The 19,730-nt window shown below is 36.0% G+C and overlaps 1 protein-coding gene across 3 annotated transcripts in view; it reads right to left on the minus strand.

The window, feature by feature from the left end:
• Window positions 1-19,730, minus strand: part of ATF6 (activating transcription factor 6) — a 188,473-nt gene that overhangs the window by 98,659 nt on the left and 70,084 nt on the right. For all 3 annotated transcript variants that reach the window (XM_007976372.3, XM_073008194.1, XM_073008195.1), the window contains exons 10-13: window positions 15,481-15,612; window positions 10,371-10,484; window positions 8,945-9,044; window positions 1,579-1,646 (exon numbers count right to left, since the gene is read on the minus strand). In XM_007976372.3, coding sequence (XP_007974563.3) covers window positions 1,579-1,646; window positions 8,945-9,044; window positions 10,371-10,484; window positions 15,481-15,612 — 414 coding nt within the window. The remainder of the gene's footprint in view (window positions 1-1,578; window positions 1,647-8,944; window positions 9,045-10,370; window positions 10,485-15,480; window positions 15,613-19,730) is intronic.

The raw sequence follows: 19,730 nt of genomic DNA on the forward strand, positions 1-19,730 counted from the left end.
TATGCCTCAGGCCATTTCAAACAACACAATTACCAACAAAAAGCACAAAAATATGAAAAATGTGGACTGTGAAAAGGACCTTGTTTATATAGCTGAAACTAGAAGGCAGAACACTGCCTTGTTCAACCTCACCAGGGAGCATCTACGCATGTTTGCGAACGATGACAAAAGCACTGCTAATATTAGGGGTTACAAATACCTTTTAGCAGATTTTAGTAGGTGAATTAGCAAATACGGAATCCACAAAAAATGAAAATTGGCTGTAATTCACTAAAACATTTTAACTAATGAAGAAATACCACGCCATCATAACCATGCATCTAAAAATTGATATATTTTTAAAATAAATGTATTGTAATTGAAGGATATATTCTGCTTAGCAGAGAATTATCAGTTACTATTTAAATATATTTGAATTATCAATTTCAGCAGGATAATACAATCTCAGGATTTTAACCATTCATGATTGCTGATATGCTGCTCACTGCCATTTAATAGGAATTCTCAGTTATTAGTATAATGAATAAAATAGCTTTCGACTTACATTTTTACTATCTATCTATATGTATTTTTTTCTCAGTGCCTACAACACTGGCACACAGTATATTCTAAATAAATGTTAAATTCATATAAGGGAACTACAAGTGTGTGGTAAAGCTACAGATGGAAGCTGAGATTCTCAACTTTCACTTCAGTGATACTGTTGTCAATAACATCACATCATTATCATTTACCATTGTCATTTACGTACCATGCTAAGTGCTCTAAATATATTATCTAATTTAACCATTATATCATCTCTGTGCAGCCAGCATTTTGTAGATAAGGAAACTTCAATTGCATGTAATCTGTTTGAGCCCACAAAGTAAGAGGCAGAGTTACAATTTGAACTCTGCCCAACAGGGCAAATAAAGCTAGCATCTTAACCATGATACCATATTGCTTCCCATATTATCTTTCCCTTTGAAGACATTTAAACTTCTAGATACAACATTCTCTTTGAAATCTTTCAAAATCTTAAGTAGTATTATGTAGTGAAAAATGCATTGTCAGTACAACAGCTAGGATCCGAATGCTGAGTCTGCCACTAGGTCTTATGACTCTGAAAATTACAAAAAAAAGAAAAAATGAGTTGACCAGTTTTTCTATATATAAAATATACTTTTAGTTTTTATATAGATTTAAAGATAAAATGCATGTAAAGCACTCAGGAAGACACCTGGCACAGAGCACTCAAAAAATAATATTCCTTTCCCCTAAGTTCATGAAACAGATGCAAATCAAGGGCGAGAGAGCTATAGGTATTCAAGATTTTCATCAAAATTATGATGGAACAGCATTCTGACTAAATTTATATGTAAGGGATTTGGGAGAGTTGAACTTTTGAAATTATCTGGCTTTATTCCAACTGCTCAGTAGTACATGTTATATCTCTCTCTCTCTCTCTCTCTCTCTGAGTATATGACTAAAACTCATAGATGAGAACAAATTTAAGGTGAAAGGGAAGTGTGAATTTCAACTTTCTTAAAATACCAGCTATTTTAAATTCCCTGGCCAAGAGCTTCTGCACTGTCTTACCTGATACTAGTGGTTTCTGTGTATTGAACAGCCATCAGCTGAGAATTTGAGCCCTGTTCCAGAGCACCCTGGAATATTAAAAAAAAAAGTTTAATACTGTATCATGAAATTTTATGAAATCTTCCTATACTGGCTCATTCTATACTTAAATTGTTAAACTTCCATTGCTAAGATTTCTGACATATTCAGTTCAAATAATTAAACACTAACAGATATTAGAACTCTTTAGGTCCATTCTGATCTGGGAGAAGTGTCTTAAGGAGATTAAGGCATTTAAGGCACTTCCCATTAAGTTTAAAGAAAGAGCCCAAAAGCTTAGTACAAGCACCACTCTTATGACCAAGCCATATAAGTGTTACCGAACATATAACAATGTATACTTGTCTAAAATAATTATCTTCCCAATGACAAGTTCCTAAGAAGTATGAAAAGTCCATTATGAAACTAGATCCTATTGTTTACTGAGTTAAACAGAGATATTCATGCCAAAATACATCTATGAACTAAGCCATCATTAAAGAGTTCTCACTGATGACTCTTGGCAAGAGAACAGTTCTATCTACACCCATTAGTGGCCCACATATGCTACACTGGACACCTGTCTTTCACATAGCATTTGCTTTGCACTATGCCTTTTTATTCTCCCTGGTAGTTTTGTGAGCTGATTTTCAGAAGAGGTTTGTCAGGGTATCAGAATTCAAGGGCATATTACCAAGTTCTATTACATTAGAAAGTAATCTTACCCTGTCAAACAACAGTTTAAATAATTGTTTAATCATTTGTTCATTACTGTGTCCATATATCCGTCTTTCAGTAATCAAAGCACCTACATGCGCCCAAGGTACAAAATTAAATATTTGACTTCTGCCTTTAAAAAGCTTGCAGTTTAACTGGGAAGACAGACATAGGAAAACAATACGATGTGGTAAGTGCTAAAACAGAAGCAAGTACAGAAGTTTAAGGGAGAAAAGAAAAGGAAACAATTTTGTTTGGTGGATGGAACCAATATGCAGGGATGAATATAGGGGTCCCCACTTCTGGCTCTGTAATAAGTCAAGGATCTTATTTTATAAAAATCTAATGTGGGTCTTGTATATTGTAGCTATTTGATAAATGTCTTGTTTAACAACAAATGAAAAAAATCACCAACAAAATGAAAAGAAAAACACAGTAAAAAAATAAAGTACTATACTTACTGGCATAGTTATCCAGTAAGTAGTAAATAAAAGCAAAATTAAATTATAGCTAGTTGATAAAGATAAGGTTTAAAACGAACAGATTAAATAGCTGGTGAATTTTAAATGATTTGTGCTACTTTGGCCCATATGAAATGAGCAAAGAAGTCTGAAAGAAGCCAGACTTCTTTCCCTAGTCTCAGAAAGGAATGGGTAGGCCTTAGGGAAAGCCAAGTTACAGATATATCAGGCAAACAGAAAATAGATATTCTGTTTACCTATCCAAGATTTGTATCAATTAACTAAGGAACCTCTGAAAAACTGGTCATGAGCTTTTGCATTTTCAGCTGTGTGGGTTTAGCAAAAGATCATAATTGGCAAAAATGTGAGAGGCATTTACAAAGAAATGAGACGATGTTAAAATCTCCAATTATGCTGTAGATCTTTTTCTCAATTTGTCACTTTTTGCTTTGCGTAGGTTGAAGCTTTGTTATTAGGGGTCTATACATTTAGAATTGTTTTATCTTATTTGTATGCTCCTTTTACCAATAAAAAATTTCTTGTTATCTCTTAGAATGACCTTTGTTTGGAAGTCTACTTTTTCTGATTAATATAGCGATGCCAGCTTTTTAATGCTTCACGTTTGCATGGCATACATACTTTTTCACCTTTATTTTCCATCTGTCAGTGTCTTCATATTTAAAATGCTGTTTCTTATAAACAACATATAGTTGGATCTTTCCTTTTAAAAAAAATCTAGTTTGAAAATCTCTTCCTTTTAATTGATGTATTTAGCCCACTGAATTTAACTACTATATGGTTGGATTTAAGTCTACCACCTTGGTATGCATTTTTAATTTATTCTATTTGTTCTTTATGTGTTTCTCTTTTCCTATCTTCTTTTCATTGAACTGCATATTTTTTAGTATTCCATTTTTATTTCTTACATTGTCTTTTTAGCTATACTTTTTCTTTTCTTTTTAAGACACGGGGTCTTGCTCTGTTGCCCAGGCAGGAGAGCAATGATGAAATCATAGCTCACCGCAGCTTCTCAAACTCCTGGACTCAAGCAATCTTCTGCCGCAGCCTCCCTAGTAGCTGAGATTACAGGCACAAGCCACCGTGCCTAGCTCTAGCTGTACTTCTTTATGTTAGCTTTTAGTAGTTGCTCTAGAGATTATACTTTGATCTAAGTTACCACAGTCGATCTTGAAATATTATTTGAGCAACATAAAAACTTTATTAATAGTATAATTGCATTTATCCCTCCCTCCCTTTGTGTTCTTATTGTCTTATATTTTACTTCTATATAAGCTATAAACCCCACAATAAATTGCTATTATTATTGCTTTAAAAACACAATAGTCTTCTAAAGACATTTAAGTACACACACACAAGATAAAGATAGTTTAAAAAAAAAAAAAAAAGGTCTGGTCTTTTTACCCAAATATTTGCCCATTCTGATGCTCTTCCTTCCTGTTAATCTGGGGGTCTATCTGGTATCATTTACCCAAGTCTTTTAAAAAAACATCTTTAGCATTTCTTACAGCACAGGTCTTCTGGAGACAAATTCCCTTGGTTTTCTCTATGTGAAAATGTCCTTATTTTGCCTTCATTTTGAGAGATAGTTCATTAATTTTCCCCTTTACCTTTTCTAAAAACTCAAAGTCTAGGAAGAGGATAGAACTATGAAATAGGACAAATCAAATCAAAGACATAATGCTTAGATACAACGGATATTTCAGAGAAATGTCAGTTCACTAAAATTACAGGATATTTTATAAGACTTAATGTCAGTTCACTAAAATTACAGAATATTTTATAAGACATAATACTCAGATACAACAGATATTTCAAAGAAATGTCAGTTCACTAAAATTACAGAATATTTTATAAGAGTTTGGGATACTCTTAGCAACTGAAAGATGTAAACTAGAAGAAAAAAAGGTTGAAATGAGAAAAGAAAAAGGACAGCAGTTATAGGCTCTTTACACTAAGAAACAGAATTTTTTTTAAATCTTAATATGCTTGGCATTGACAACAGCATAAAAGCAGAATAATTCTTCTCCTTCCTCTAACCAGGAACTTCTTTACTATTGACAAATATAGATTCTTCCCCATCATTCCCTTCTATAGTAGCTAAGATTCTCACATTTCCAAGCACATCTAAGCTCCCTACAGAAAGATATGTACCCAAAATAGCATTGAATGAAATAAGACTTTAAACTACACATCTCCTTCAAATGAACAAAGACAGTAAAACTAAAACAAAATTCTTTTTCTTACATTAGAATTCCTTTAAGATCAAAGAATACCAAGCACCCGTTCCACAGTAAATGTTCTATTGATTTATCTAACGAACAGGAAAGAAAAACATGACAAATTACATCTAATGGTAAGGCCAAAAAAAAAAACATTTAGGGCCGGGCGCGGTGGCTCAAGCCTGTAATCCCAGCACTTTGGGAGGCCGAGATGGGTGGATCACGAGGTCAGGAGATCGAGACCATCCTGGTTAACACGGTGAAACCCCATCTCTACTAAAAATACAAAAAAATTAGCCGGGCGTGGTGGCAGGCGCCTGTAGTCCCAGCTACTCGGGAGGCTGAGGCAGGAGAATGGCGTGAACCCAGGAGGCGGAGCTTGCAGTGAGCCGAGATAGTGCCACTGCACTCCAGCTTGGGCGACAGAGCGAGACTCCGCCTCAAAAAAAAAAAAAAAAAAAAAAAAAAAAAAAAAACATTTAGGGTAAGAATTTTAATCTAACTTTTCATTAAGTTCATTATACTAGCTGTGTGGGATTACCTACTGGCAATGATCTATTCCTGATTCCTGTGCTCTTCTTCTGTATAGTAAAGGACGGACACCTGAAACCTATATCACTCAAACTATTTTGCCACCAGAGCTCTGGATATAATTTAGATTCTGCCAATAAGATGCATTTGCTTCAGATGTGGAAAGCAGAAGAGAGACAAGGTCCATTTTTCCTCTGACCATGGTAGCAGCTGATGTGTAGGCTTTGGCAGACATGAATTTTTGAAGTACTAGACTCCACATTCCAATGCCAATAAGCAGCTTTGGGACTTTGGGGTATATGTGATATTGTGAATGACTACCTGCAGCCTCTATTAGTATTAACAACTAATAAAGCTGCCTACTATATTAGGTGAAAAAAGTTGTTGGAGAGGCCAAGGGAAGCACACAGTAGATAATTACAGAATTTCAGAATGTCAGAGTTTGAGCTCACCTGGACTAGCCCTCATTTTATGTATGAAAACAGTTAAAACTGTTAAAACAGTTAAAACAGTTAAAACTGTTAAAAATGGTTAAAACCCCACGTTTCTTGTTATCCTTTTAATGTACTTTAGAACATAACACATACTGCTTCCAATTAGTCATGAAATAATCAGTTTAAGATGTTTCCATTAGCATGTAAACATGTAAACCTAGTGAAGTATTTCCCATCCAAAAATAAAACTCTTCTCTGACTCCTGTAGCTACTCCATTTCTCTATTCCCATGTATAGGGATCATCCTGAAATAATTTTCTTCACTTCCTCTATTATTACTTCCCTGAATCCACTTTAGTTGACTTTTGCCATTACCACTCCAATGAAAGAACTTTCACGAAGATCACTAACAAGTTCTCATGGTCAATTCCAAGGTAATTCCTCACTCTTTATCTTAATTATCATCTCTTAGCTCTCTTGGCCCCTGTAATTAACTGTTACATTCCCTTCTTTAATAACTTTCTTTGCTTGAATTTTGGGACACCACTATTCTACATTTTCTCCTATTTTACTGGCCAGTTACTCTTCTTCCTTTTCAAGTACTGGTTCCTCTTTCTCTTTCAGCCTGTAATGTTGGAGATGGCCCAGAACTTGGTACCTCACTCTGTTTTCTTTCCTCTGTGCTTCTCTCTAGGTAGTAGCACCACAAATTAAACTTCCAGTTTCAACCTCTCTCCTAAACTCCAGACCCAGATATTTGATTGTCCACTTGACTTCTCCACTTGAATGCCTAATAGCCATATCAAACTTAACACATCTAAAATTCTTGACTTCCACCTCTAACTGCTCCTTCCCCGGGACTGGTCTCAGTAAATGGTATCACCAATCATCCAATACCTAAGCATAGGATTTATCATTATATCAACAATTTCTATCAGCTTTACTTTCAAAATATATTTGGCATCCAAGTACTTTCTGCCACCTTCATGACTACCACACTAGTATGGACCACAAACAATCTCTCTCACCTAGCTCACTAAAATGGCTTCTTAACTTGTCTCCCTACTTCCAGTCATACTCCCCATCATGGTCCACTTTATGGAGTAACTACTAATTTTTTTAAATATAAATCATATCAAGTCACTCCCGTACTCAAACCTTTCAATGGCATCCCCTCAAACCCAGGATGAAATCCAAAGTTCTCACCAAAGCCTATGAAGTTTTCTTTGAGCTTACATCTGCTGCCTCTCCAATCTCATCTACCACTCTCCCCTCAGCCCCTGCATTCCAGTTGTACTCAGCTTCTTCATGTTCCTTAAATATATAAACTGTTCCTTCCTGAGGGTCTTTACATTTGCTGTTCCCTCTGTCTAGAAGCTCTTTCTCCAGATTTTCCTCTAAATCTATTTTTTTTTCTTTTTTAGATGGAGTCTAACTCTGTCACACAGGCTAGACTGTGTGATCTCAGCTCACTGCAAGCTCCACCTCCCAGGTTCACGCCATTCTCCTGCCTCAGCCTCCTGAGTAGCTGGGACTACAGGCAACCGCTACCATGCCTGGCTAATTTTTTGTACTTTTTAGTAGAGATGGGGTTTCACCGTGTTAACCAGGATAGTCTTGATCTCCTGACCTCGTGATCCACCCGCCTCAGCCTCCCAAAGTGCTGGGATTACAGGCATAAGCCATTGCGCCCGACCCCCCTAAATCTTTACATTGTTATTTCAGTGATTTTTCTGCCTATGGCAAAAGCAATGTTCTCACCAAACCCTTGTCTTCTTCTTGAGCACACAGAAGATACATGATCCCAGTCCCTCTTACAGTAGGCTGGGCAAAGTGACAGAGTTTTAGCCCACTAAACATTGGCTAAAAGCCAGGCCTGATTCTTAAAACATTTTGCACAATACACCAAACTCTTTCTTCCCTAATATCCCAAGCAAGAAGCAAAGAATTTCAAGTTGTTGGGGCTACACAATAGAAGGAACCTGGATCCCTCACTCCCTGCTTGGAGAAAAGCAATCCTAGAAAGTGAAGTCAAATTTTGTGCAAGTGAAAAAATTTTATTCCATTAAGCTACTGAGATTTTGGGGCTGTTAAAACAGCTAGCATTAATTACCTTGACGATGTTGTCTTAAAGTGGGACTTCTTCAGAGAAGCTTTCCCTGACCACTCAGTCTAGTCACTCATTTCTCGATTCAACTTCTAACCTCCTATGCTGCTTTGTGTTTCTTTAGAGAACTCAGCTCTAATTTTTAGTGTATTTATTTACTTGCTTATTGTTTAGCTCTGCACTAGAGTGTGAGATCCATTAAGGTACGGACTATATCATACCCATTACTTTATTTCAGGATCAAGAACAGTCCTTGGTTCATTATTGGGAACTTGCAGACGCCAGTTGCTGGTCTGAGTTCTACCAACAAATATTTGATGAATGATGGAATGACTTAATGGTGTTTTGTGGCAAACAGCATTGAGATGGAACACACACTTAACAGATTCTAAGTAAGACCTGTCATTAACCCAGAGTGGGACATGTCTAAGTTCAGAAATGCCCTACATGGATATGTCTTCATTTCCAAACTGCCCCATGTCTCAACATTCTCTTTTTGAAAAGCTCTAAGAAGAGAGGAGATAAGCAGTATTATTTATTATACCATTGTGCCAAAGACATTTGATATAGATATCCATGCATAGGAACTCCTGGCTTGAAAGTAAATTTGAAGGTGAGAGCAAGAAATAGCATGATGCCTGATCAGGGAACTACTAATACTATAAAACCTAAACTAGTGCTATAAAACCTGGGAGGAGGACTTCAGTGGCAATGACAGCTGCATCAGAAGCAGCAGGAGACAGTGGGAAGTGTCTAAAGTTTAAGCTTACCAAATTTTCTAGGGAACACAGCAACCCAGCTGGGAGAAGCCTTCCAACAAATATGCCAACTATTGTTCAAAGACAAGCAGAAACAAACCTGAAGAATACGGGTTTTCTGTTGATTATTTGTCATTCTTCTTGACTTGGTCCTTTCCACTTCATGTCTATGAACCCATCCTCGAAGTTCATGATTTAACCTATAAAATATAGTTTAATTGATTAAACATAGAAATTAACTAAACACAGAAATGAATGTTTCACCCTGTGGTTGGAAATGAATCTAATCATTTGTAGGTTCTAAAGTGCATTCCAAGTGCCTGATGACTCAATATTGCTTTTTGATTTGAAAAAGTTGGCACCTAATGTTGTTTTTAATAAGACACGCATTTTCACATGGTAAACCTGTCAACCACGCATTCAAAATTCAAAGAAAACTACAGCTAAATACCTCCCAAATATAAACACTGGATGTTAAGGTTTTTCAACCAAAAAAAGTATTTCCCTGCCGGGCACGGTGGCTCACACCTGTAATTCTAGCACTTTGGGAGGCTGGGTGGGAAGACTGCTTGAGTCCAGGAGTTTGAGATTAGCCTGGGCAACACAGTGTGTGGGCAACACACAACAAATTTTCTCTACAGAAAATTTTTTTTAAAAATTAGCTGGGCGTGGTGGCATGTGCCTGTAGTCCCAGCTACTCAGGAGGCAGAGGCAGGAGGATCACTTGAGCCTGGGAGTTTGGGAAAGCAGTGAGCTATGATCAAGCCACTGCACACCAGCCTGAGCAACAGAGCGAGACCCTGTCTAAAAATAAAATAAAAGTCATAGGACCCCTAACAACAAATAGATGTATTAAAACTCTTGAAAATCCTGCTTTTTTGGGAGAAGAAAAAGAATGAACTCAATTGCTGGGGGTAAAAAAAAAAAAATGCAAATTTTTCAACACAGGAAATAAAAGTGTAGCTCACATATAACTTCCTTTATTTTGCTTACTTTTTACAGCAGCTGTGAAGATGTTAAACTATGTTTATTTAACTGTAGTTGATTACTACCTATCACAAAAAACCTGAGGTAGCTTTTGAGGTTTTAAGGATAAGGTCCAAAATCACAGGAAAAATAATTAAGGGAAAAGCTGATAAAGAAGTGTGTACTAATGGTAAAGTATCTCCAGAATCACATATCCACAAATTATTATCTTCCTAATTAGAAGAAAAAGGTACTTTCTGCTATGAATGTTACCAACTATAAGCCTAATACCCTGAAATTTTAATATTAATTTCATTCTGTAGTTTTCAAAGAAGACATATTTAAGTAAGCAACCATCACATAAAATAGACCCATCACCGTATCTATCAGGTTGGTGGAGAAACTGGACGACTGATATGCCTACAGTTATCCAACAAACAATTCAGAGATTCTCTCAGTCACTTAGTGAACCTGACTAATTACTTGTCTAGGTTCCAAAGCTAAACATGGGAACCAACTCAGATGTTCTGAGTTGTTCTGCAATAATCTACAACACTCACCTGAGAGACTCTGTTGTGTTAATTAGGGGCTGACAAGGAGGTGGAGGAATATAAAGCAATGGTTCTTCAGTTAGCACCATCAGGGCTTTGTCATTTGAAACAGAATGATCATATCTGAAACATGGATGCACAAAGTTGGTTTCCTTATATCTTAAATTCCTAAGAAGTTTGCTATAAGAAAATCATCATTAGTGTTAACTTTTCATGGAAATATAGTAAACAGAATATACTGCAAGATAAAGTATAAAATATAAAAACTTATTTTACATGAAATGTCATTTTCTGATTTTCTACAGAGACAGGATGGTAATTCACATTTGTCTAGTCACCATTTATTAAGCAATTAATTTGGAATACGGGATACAATAACACATGGTTCATCATGTCTTCAACAAGCTTAAGACATGCACAATGCTGCTGGTACAGAGGTGGTAACACAGTAATGGGGTAATTGAGGGGAAAATCAACCGGTATTACGTGACCAGACTAAAGTTTTGGGGTTATTCACAGTTCTACGATAATAAAACTGGATAGTACCCACAAAACAGGTAGAAGTGTGTGTGTGTGTGTGTGTGTGTGTGTGTATGTGTTAGGGATAGGGTAAGACATAAAATGCTTGGCAGAAGAAAAGTGAAAGAGTTGAAAAGCCGAATATATACTATGGCATCATGGAAGAATCTGAACCACTAGTAAAACAACAGGGTGACTGACATTAACTAGTTACTCTATTTGCTTCAAAAATACATAGTTTGCTAGCCATCACACTGATGTAGATCATGTGAATTCACATCCAAGGTGTGATGTAGGAAGCAAAACTGGAGTTGAAAGTTAGAATTTGAGATTTACTGCTATTTGTGCTCTTCAGTCTGCAATCTTAATCTCACTAAGAAAACTTGCACCTCTCCTGAATTTCTTTATATAGGATGATCTGGATTTAGAAAACTAGATATGCTAATATCTCAAAAGAAAACATGTAAACATATAAAACTGAATATAGTGAGATTCACACTTTTCATTTATTCATTCAACAAAAAATTGCTGAATACCAACTGTGTGCCAGGTATTGTGCTAGGTGCTGAGAATCCAGTAGGGAATAAGAGAATCAAACTTTCTGTGCCCAAAGACCTTAAAGGGGAAGATGGACCAAATAGAAGAAAATAAATGGATAAAATAAATCCAAACCCTGGTAAGTGCTATGAGAGAAACAAGCAAATGGTTGAAATGGAAAAGCAATGGTAGTATATACTTTAGATAAAATGGTCCGAGAAGGAGATGGTAGTTACATCAAGGCCTAAATGATGAGAAGAAGCCGCCTCTATAGAAACTGGGGTAAGAGCGTTCTAGGCGTAAAAGAGGCAGATGGGGGAAAGGTGGGCTCAAAGAACTTTAAAAAGACCACTGGCTGAAAAGTTGCAAGCAAGCGGGGAGGTAGAGGGGGAACAGGATGAGGTTGGAAAGACAGAGACCAGGTCATAATAAGGAATTACTAAATATAATAAGAAGTCACAAAAATGTTTCAAATAAAGAAGTGATACATTTCAATTTACATTTATACCTTGCCATGGTACCAAAAATGGACTCAATGGATGCAAAAGGAGAAGCTAAGGCACCAATGCGGAAAGAGCTATGGCAATCCTGGCAAGAACTGATAATGGCATGGACTAGGTTTGCGGCCGCAGAGACGGAGAGGGGTGGACCAATTCAAGACAATTTTGGGGAAGAATATCAACAACACTTGTTGAAAGGCAGGAATCAGAATTTCTGGCTTAAGCAATGGAAAGGAAAAAACATAGCTGTAGAAAATTGGTTGGAAGTAAAAGAGGGAGAGGAACTGAGTTCCACAGTGTACGTGTTAAGTTTGAAATGTTAAAACAGAGATGTCAAAGAGACTATTGGATATGTGAGTTTGGAGACTCAGAAAAGAAGTCTGGACTCAAAATATAAATTTGAGAGTCATCAGGATATACAGATATGGAGTGTGCATGAAATTATGGATGAGTCGCCTAGGCAGAAAGAAAATTTTAAAAGTTCACAGTTCCAAACCTCGAGATTTGGGTAAAAAAGGAGCCCACAAAGATTACTGTGAAGGAGCAGCCAATAAAAAAAGGAAACTAAAAAAATGTAGCAACACAAAAGGAAAGTCTTTCAAGGAGCAAAAGACCCACATAGCCAAATGCTGAGGAAAGGGCAAGTAAGATGGCAGAAAGCACTGGCCCCTTAACAGAAATAATTTTGGCAAAGTGGAAGGTTAACTTCAAGTTAAAAGTTAGAGATATCTATTTATGCCCCATAAGAGAGAAAAGAAACAACAGCAAAGGATATATAGAACATTCTTCCCTGCAACTTGCACCAGGAATATTCTCAATGTCCTCTCTTGCGGCTGTAAGGGTTAAGCAGGTTTAAGTTGTTTGGAATAAAACAGACATGTTGGTGCACAGGTAATGACTGCAAACAGAAAAGGATCAGCCTAAAATGAAGCACTGAGTGAGAAGGAAAAAAAAATCTGCCTTGTGTTTGATAAATCTGAATGCCTGTAAGAAAAGGCTGCTTAGCACCTCTTCTTATAAATCTATGACATACGCATTATTTTAAAAATCATGCCTGCATACTTAGAAAAATACAAACACTGTAGTCCATGAGAAAAGTCCAAAACTGCCTTTGAAAATGTATTTCTGATCTGAACTCTAGTAACAATTTCTGCACATCTGTGCTAACTGGCTTTTGTTCTATCAGCCAAAAATATTCTTCAGAAAAGAAAAAAAAAAAATTCTGATAGGGGAAACACCAGGACAAGGATTGGGTGGAGTTAAAGGAGAGAGAAAATCAGCCAACATGAAATCTGGAGACAATTAGACCAACATTACATTAGCCCAGAAACAGTCAGAGTTCGAGTCTGCTTGCAAACATTTTATGCCAAGAGAAAAAAAATCAGCAAATAAATCACTGAAGTAAAGGACAGTGCTAGGGAGCTAGAGTTAATGAGAATTCTTGGAGTAAAGATCAGTTCTGGGTGACATCTTATATATATAGGGTGACCATCCTTTCCCATTTATCCAAGACAGCAGTACCGATGTTCTGATGTAATTATTACTAGCAGTACCTTTCCTTCTTAAAAGTGTCCCAGTTTGATAGAACATTATACGGTCATACTATTTATATGCCACACATTTCTATGACTGAAAAAATATATGCAGTTAATTACTAAATGATATGCTAATACAATATTATAAACTATGGGATTAGAATCTACTTTTTTATTGGAACCATATCTCATAGCTCTCCTTAGAAAAAGAAACATAAAGTAAGCTGCATTAAAAAATGTATCGGTATCCTGGCTGAAAATAGATAAAACATCTAAAATTCAGTTCAGAACACAGAACAAAGTAATATTAGGTGCTTTCAAATGTTTCACAAACATTTTTTGGTATCTTTTATTCAGTATTTATACTGATAAGAGCAAGAACATCAAATTAATGGACTGGCATTTTTTTAAATCTCTCAAGTTGCTGAATAATATTTCAAGAGACTTGCATGTAATCAAGAATCCATAATCTTTCCTGGGTTGTTTTTTTTCCCCAAGACCAGTAACCCAGATTATTCACTCGATGGTGACTTTGGAGTAGGGAGAGAGAAAATTGTTTGCATTCCATGTACTACTTTGAAAGCTGATAGATTTCAGCCAGAAAGTCATTCAGACTTCTAGGCTGAACTAGTATGATCAGACTACCATGCTTTCTGGGAGCCACCATGTTATCTTATGCTAATGTGAACAAAAAAGTGAAGGCTTCTATTTGCTATAGTTAGTGCAGAAGAAATAATATTCTTGTAAAGCTTACCTGAACTGTAATTTCAAGAATTCAATCCATAACTTGTTCTATTCTTTAGCAAGAAGTCATCCCGACTCTTGTAAATCCAAAGGCTATTAGGTTTAAATTTAATTTTTGATGGATCTTATGTGGACACTAACAGAATTCAAAATTATAGAACATGTAGGGCAAACCTGGACAAATTATTTAGTAAAATTAAAGATACTATTAAACTCTACCAATATTCAAGGGCACTGTTAAGAGATCACCAAGGTCAATATTTAAGAAGTATGATGAATTTTGGCATGTAAAAACACAGGAAATGTTATGTTTTCCAACATTATGACATCTACCACTGCTATGCTGCATTGCAGCTACTGCCATAAAATCCTTTGGGTCCTCCACTGACTTAGCATACTGCATTCCACAAAAATAACAGTTTTTTCAGGAAGGCTAAGTGGAGACAAGCCTGCAGGATTGTGGTGATCATCTTTCAACAGTATGGATGTAACAGTAAAAATCAGAAAGAATGATTGCCCTATAAATCCTTAAAGAGATAAAAGTAAACAAATGTGTAATAATTTTCAAGCATTATATTTTGCAAGGGTTACCATACTGTGACCTCTCTTTGCCTTGTTAGTTAGTAAAGGAGCTGGCCCCATTTGGCTCTAATACAAATTCTAAATAACACAGGTAGATGTTTATCAAAAAGTATACAACTATAAAAATGTCCACTATACCTTCTTCTAGTTAACCTAATACAGAAATTCCATTTTTATACAATTAAAGCCTTTTGCTATTGACAAGCAATATGGAAATTTATCAAGTCATTATTAAATTGCAACAAGGGAGGGATTCAACAAAGATCACAATAAATGAGTATAAATGATTTTACCTAATGACTGCAAATAGGTTCGATCATATTATTCCACCATATCATATCCATCCACAGGTGAGACAGTAACAAATATTAGATGTGTTATATGTATAAACACATGATAGATAAAATAACTATTAAAGACATTGTATATAATATGTATATATTTCAATATGTATATTAATGCATACAAACTGAGATTTTAACATTACACCTCTAAAGGAATTTTAAAACTACAAAAGGTTTCAAAGTAAATTTAGTTTTAGAATATTAAAAGTAAAATTTATTAATGGTTTCAGTAATTTATGTGTTCTGCTACTCAAAATGATACATGAACAATTTAGATGCAATGTTATACTACAGATAATTCTCTTGTTTCAGCTTCATTAAATCACTTAGGCCAAAAGATAGATGCATGCCATCTAACCTGTAGCTGTTTTTCTGGATGATACCATCTGATGTGTCCTGTGCCTCTTTAGCAGAAAATCCTAGAAGGTGCCTCCTCTGATTTGCAGGGCTCACACTAGGGTTCATTCTCCTGGAATCCTGTTCCAGCATGCTGAAAATTAAAAAACAGGAAATAATAGCTGAAATAAAAATACATCACACATATGCCTGCTACATGCAGCTCTGAAACAAACCACCATTCCTTTGTAGATCCATGCATGTAACAAAAATGCTAGGCATAGAAGCAAGTACAAATAGTGTACTGATGTGTTCAAATCTGTAGCATGGTAACCTGCACATATCAAAAACAATTTTTATAAGTATAAAAGTACCTTATTTATAAACTGTTTAATAGTGTTCCATATGCTTTAAAAACTCTATAATTACATGCATATATGAAGTAGAAATAAATATAACACACCTAAAAACAAATTTTAAACTCAGATAATAACTGAAGTAAAAAGGCCTTCTGGATGGTGCAAACTGGTGTTTTCAATGAGGGAATACTTCAAATGAAGTAGGAATTATTCTCTTTCTCAATAGTCAAATTCATTATTAGCCTTTCACAATTCCAGAAGGCAGGGTATCAATTAAGCTAAGAAAAAATTATTTTTAAAATACTTCTATTTGTATTTATACGTAAAAACTTCTATTCTTTCTCCCTACCCTTCCTAATATCTTCATTCATCAATGTATATCCTCTTCAGAGGCATAAGGATTTGGGGAAAACAACAAAATATATACATACAAGCAAATACTCCCTACTTACTTAACACTTTTTTTTTTCCACAGGGTCTCACTCTGTCACCCAGGCTGGAGTGCAGTGGCGCAATCACAGCTCACTGAAGCCTTGACCTCCCGGACTCAAGCAATCCTCCCACCTCAGCCCCTCTGAGTAGCTGAGACTATAGGCATGTGGCACCACACCTGGCTAATTCTTTTCGTTGTTTAATTTTAGTAGAAATGAGATCTCGCTATGTTGCCCAGGCTAGTCTCAAACTCCTGAGCTCAAGCTATCCTCCCGCCTTGGCCTCCCAAAGTGCTGGGATTACAGATGTAAGACACTGTGCCCAGCCTTAATTAACACTTTCAACTTATTAATAGTGCTTAGGAACTTGACTCATCAGTAAGATTTTGTGTGTGTTCACACTTTGTTTTATGATGCAACCCACATAATTTACACTACTCATAATCTTAAAATTCAACACAAAGGGAATCTCCCTAGAGAAGCACAAAAGATTGTATTTGGAGGGATAAAATGCAAGAGGAAAGTAAGGCTAATGAAAAAGGGTATAGTTAAGGAGCCTGTGGTTCTAAAGGAAAAGCCGTTCTTTGAGATGTAGTAGTTTGCCTCCAAATTTGGGGAAATCAGTGTTGGGGGAAAACAGGGAACAGACACGTCTCTCTAGAATCTTTTTCTGATCCCTTAATATATTTTCCATTCTCCTCAATTCTTCAGCCCCAGAAATCACTGCTACCCAGTGATTCTCATATGGTATGCTGTAGCACCTGGGCATACTGCAAACTCTTCAAAGGTATACCACCAATTAAAGCCATTGCGTAAAATTTAATTTTGCTACAACTGAGGCTATATTTCATTACAGTTATATCTTTCAAACTAAATGTTTACCAAACCTTGCCACAAATGAGGTAAGAGGCCTAGTGGAACGTCTAACTAAACTTAAGAAAACTCACCCTGATGAGTATTTAAGAAAACATGAGAGAAGCAGAAAACAATAGCAATTTGGGAGGGAAGTCAAACGAAGAGTTGATGATAACTAAGAAATTTTATTTCTTCTTTTGGAAACTAACTTTGAAAAAAAGTGTTTACTTTTTCTTTCAAGCATGGTGCCAAAAATTCTACTTATGAAAGTAAGCTATGAATAAAATCAAAGTTAAGAACTTTCCCCTAAGTTAGAGAATCTCAATTCAACCCCTACTGACCCTGCTATTGTATTAGTGAAATATCCACATACTAATGTTTCTGTTTGGTGGAACACTTACTCCCTGATCCCTCCAGTAACTCTACCACCCTAATTATTAAGAGTTTCCCCTTGTTTTAACTAGAAATGTACTTCCTTTTTAAAACACAAAAAAACAAACTTCTACCTTTTGATACTAGTTCTGGATTCTGTGACTATCCAGAACAGTCTAAGTAAGCCTTCTTCTAATGTCCAAAGACATCTAACATCCCCCTTACCCCAGGCTTTCTTTTTCAAGGTTATAGTTTCTTGATTATTTCACCTGCCCCTCTTTATAGCATAGTCTGAAGTTCCTTTAGCATATTTGGTCACTCTCCTATCAATATGCTTCTCAGAGGTGATGTCCAGAATTGGCCACAGTACTTCTTAGGTAGCATGACCACTACGGAATGGAAAAGGATAATTCCTTCACTTGTTCTAGACACTGTTATTCTACTGACGCAGTCTAACATCGCATAGGCTTTTCTGGCAGTTATATTACATTCTATTTATATTGAGCCCAGTGTAATTAAAACCCTAAGTCCTTTCACACAAACCAATTTTGAACCATTACTTTCGCTTCTCTTCCTATCCCACCTCAACTCTGAATTGATGTAACTGAGTTTTAGGATCCAGCTGAATAATTTATATCAATTCCTTTAAAAATATTTGCCTACTAATCAATCAAGAACTTTTAGGCTCCTCGTTAGCAAAAGAAGTTCTTCCAAGAAAGTATCAGCATGCTATCAATATCCTGTACTGAGTTGTTATTAAAATAAAAAGCTCCTTCTGTAAAATCTGTAAAAATGTAGGTTTATCTACTTATGAATTAACTGAAATATCACCTGGATCAAAATTTCCCATCTTGACCAAAAAGATATCACAAGAATGTTAAATGCTCTTCTAAGATGCAAATACAGTATATTTTAACAGTAGCTACCACTTTTAAGTACCTACTATGTACTAAGGAATGAAGGCTCAAAGGAAGTTGAGGCTCAAAGAGTTTAAACAGTTTGCCCAAAGTTATGCTCTAAATAACTAATAAAGTCAGGATTTGGATTCAGGATTGGAATTCCATCACTGCACTGACCACATTTCCCAGGAATGAATGATTCATCCATTCATTTATTCATGTATGTAGTAAATACCTATTACGTTCTAAGAACTATATTTGGTGCGAATGACTCAAAGATGAAAGGTAAAAAAAAATCAGAATACAGCAAGTCTTCAAATAATGCTGGTTCATGCAATGTCATTTTGTGATAACACTGATGACAAGAAAAAAGTCAATTCCCAGCCAAGGTCACTGTCTGTGTGGAGTTTGCATACTCTCCCCAAGTCTGCATGATTTTTCCTGTGGGTACTCCAGTTTCCTCCCACATCTCAAAGATGTGCATGTTAACTGGCACGTCTAAATGGCCCCAGTCTGAATGAGTGTGTGGACCATGTGTGAGTGCACCCTTCAAAGGGATGGCACACTGTCTGGGGTTAATTCTTTACTTGTGTGTCGAGCTGCCAGGATAGGCTCCAGCCATCTACCACCCGGAACTGCAATAAACACATTGGAAAATGACCACAAATCATTGTAAAATAAAAATGTGTACAGTATACAATAATCATACAAGTGCATGACAATAAATGATGAATGAAAGCTCTCAGCAAGCCTGCCATATTTGTGACTGTTTTTGAACTGTGTAGTGGGAGGTGCTCCTTTCACTTTGCAACATTTATTCCTTGATTTAAACCACCACTACTATAACCATGTCACTTCACTGTTTTACCAAAAACTGGATTAATAATTATCTTGTTTTTTAAAATTTTTTATTTCCACAGGTTTTTGGGGAACAAGTGGCATTTGGTTAGATGAATAAGTTGTTTAGTTGTGATCTGTGAGATTTTGGTGTACCTATATCCCAAGTTTAGCTCCCACTTATGAGAGAGAACATAACAATGTTTGGTTTTCCATTCCTGAGTTAGTTGACTTAGAATAGTCTCCAATCCCATCCAGGTTGCTGTGAATGCTATTAATTCATTCCTTTTTATGACTGAGAGGTATTCCATCATATACATATACCACAGTTTCTTTATCCACTCGTTGACTGATGGGCATTTGGGTTGGTTCCACATTTTTGCACTGCAAATTTTGCTGCTATAAACATGCATAAGCAAATATCTTTTTTGTATAATGACTTCTTTTCTTCTGGGTAGATACCCCATAGTGGAACTGCTGGATCAAATGATAGTTCTACTTTTAGTTCTTTAAGGAATC

The sequence above is a fragment of the Chlorocebus sabaeus genome, chromosome 20, assembly GCF_047675955.1.
Source record: "Chlorocebus sabaeus isolate Y175 chromosome 20, mChlSab1.0.hap1, whole genome shotgun sequence".
Taxonomy (NCBI): domain Eukaryota; kingdom Metazoa; phylum Chordata; class Mammalia; order Primates; family Cercopithecidae; genus Chlorocebus; species Chlorocebus sabaeus.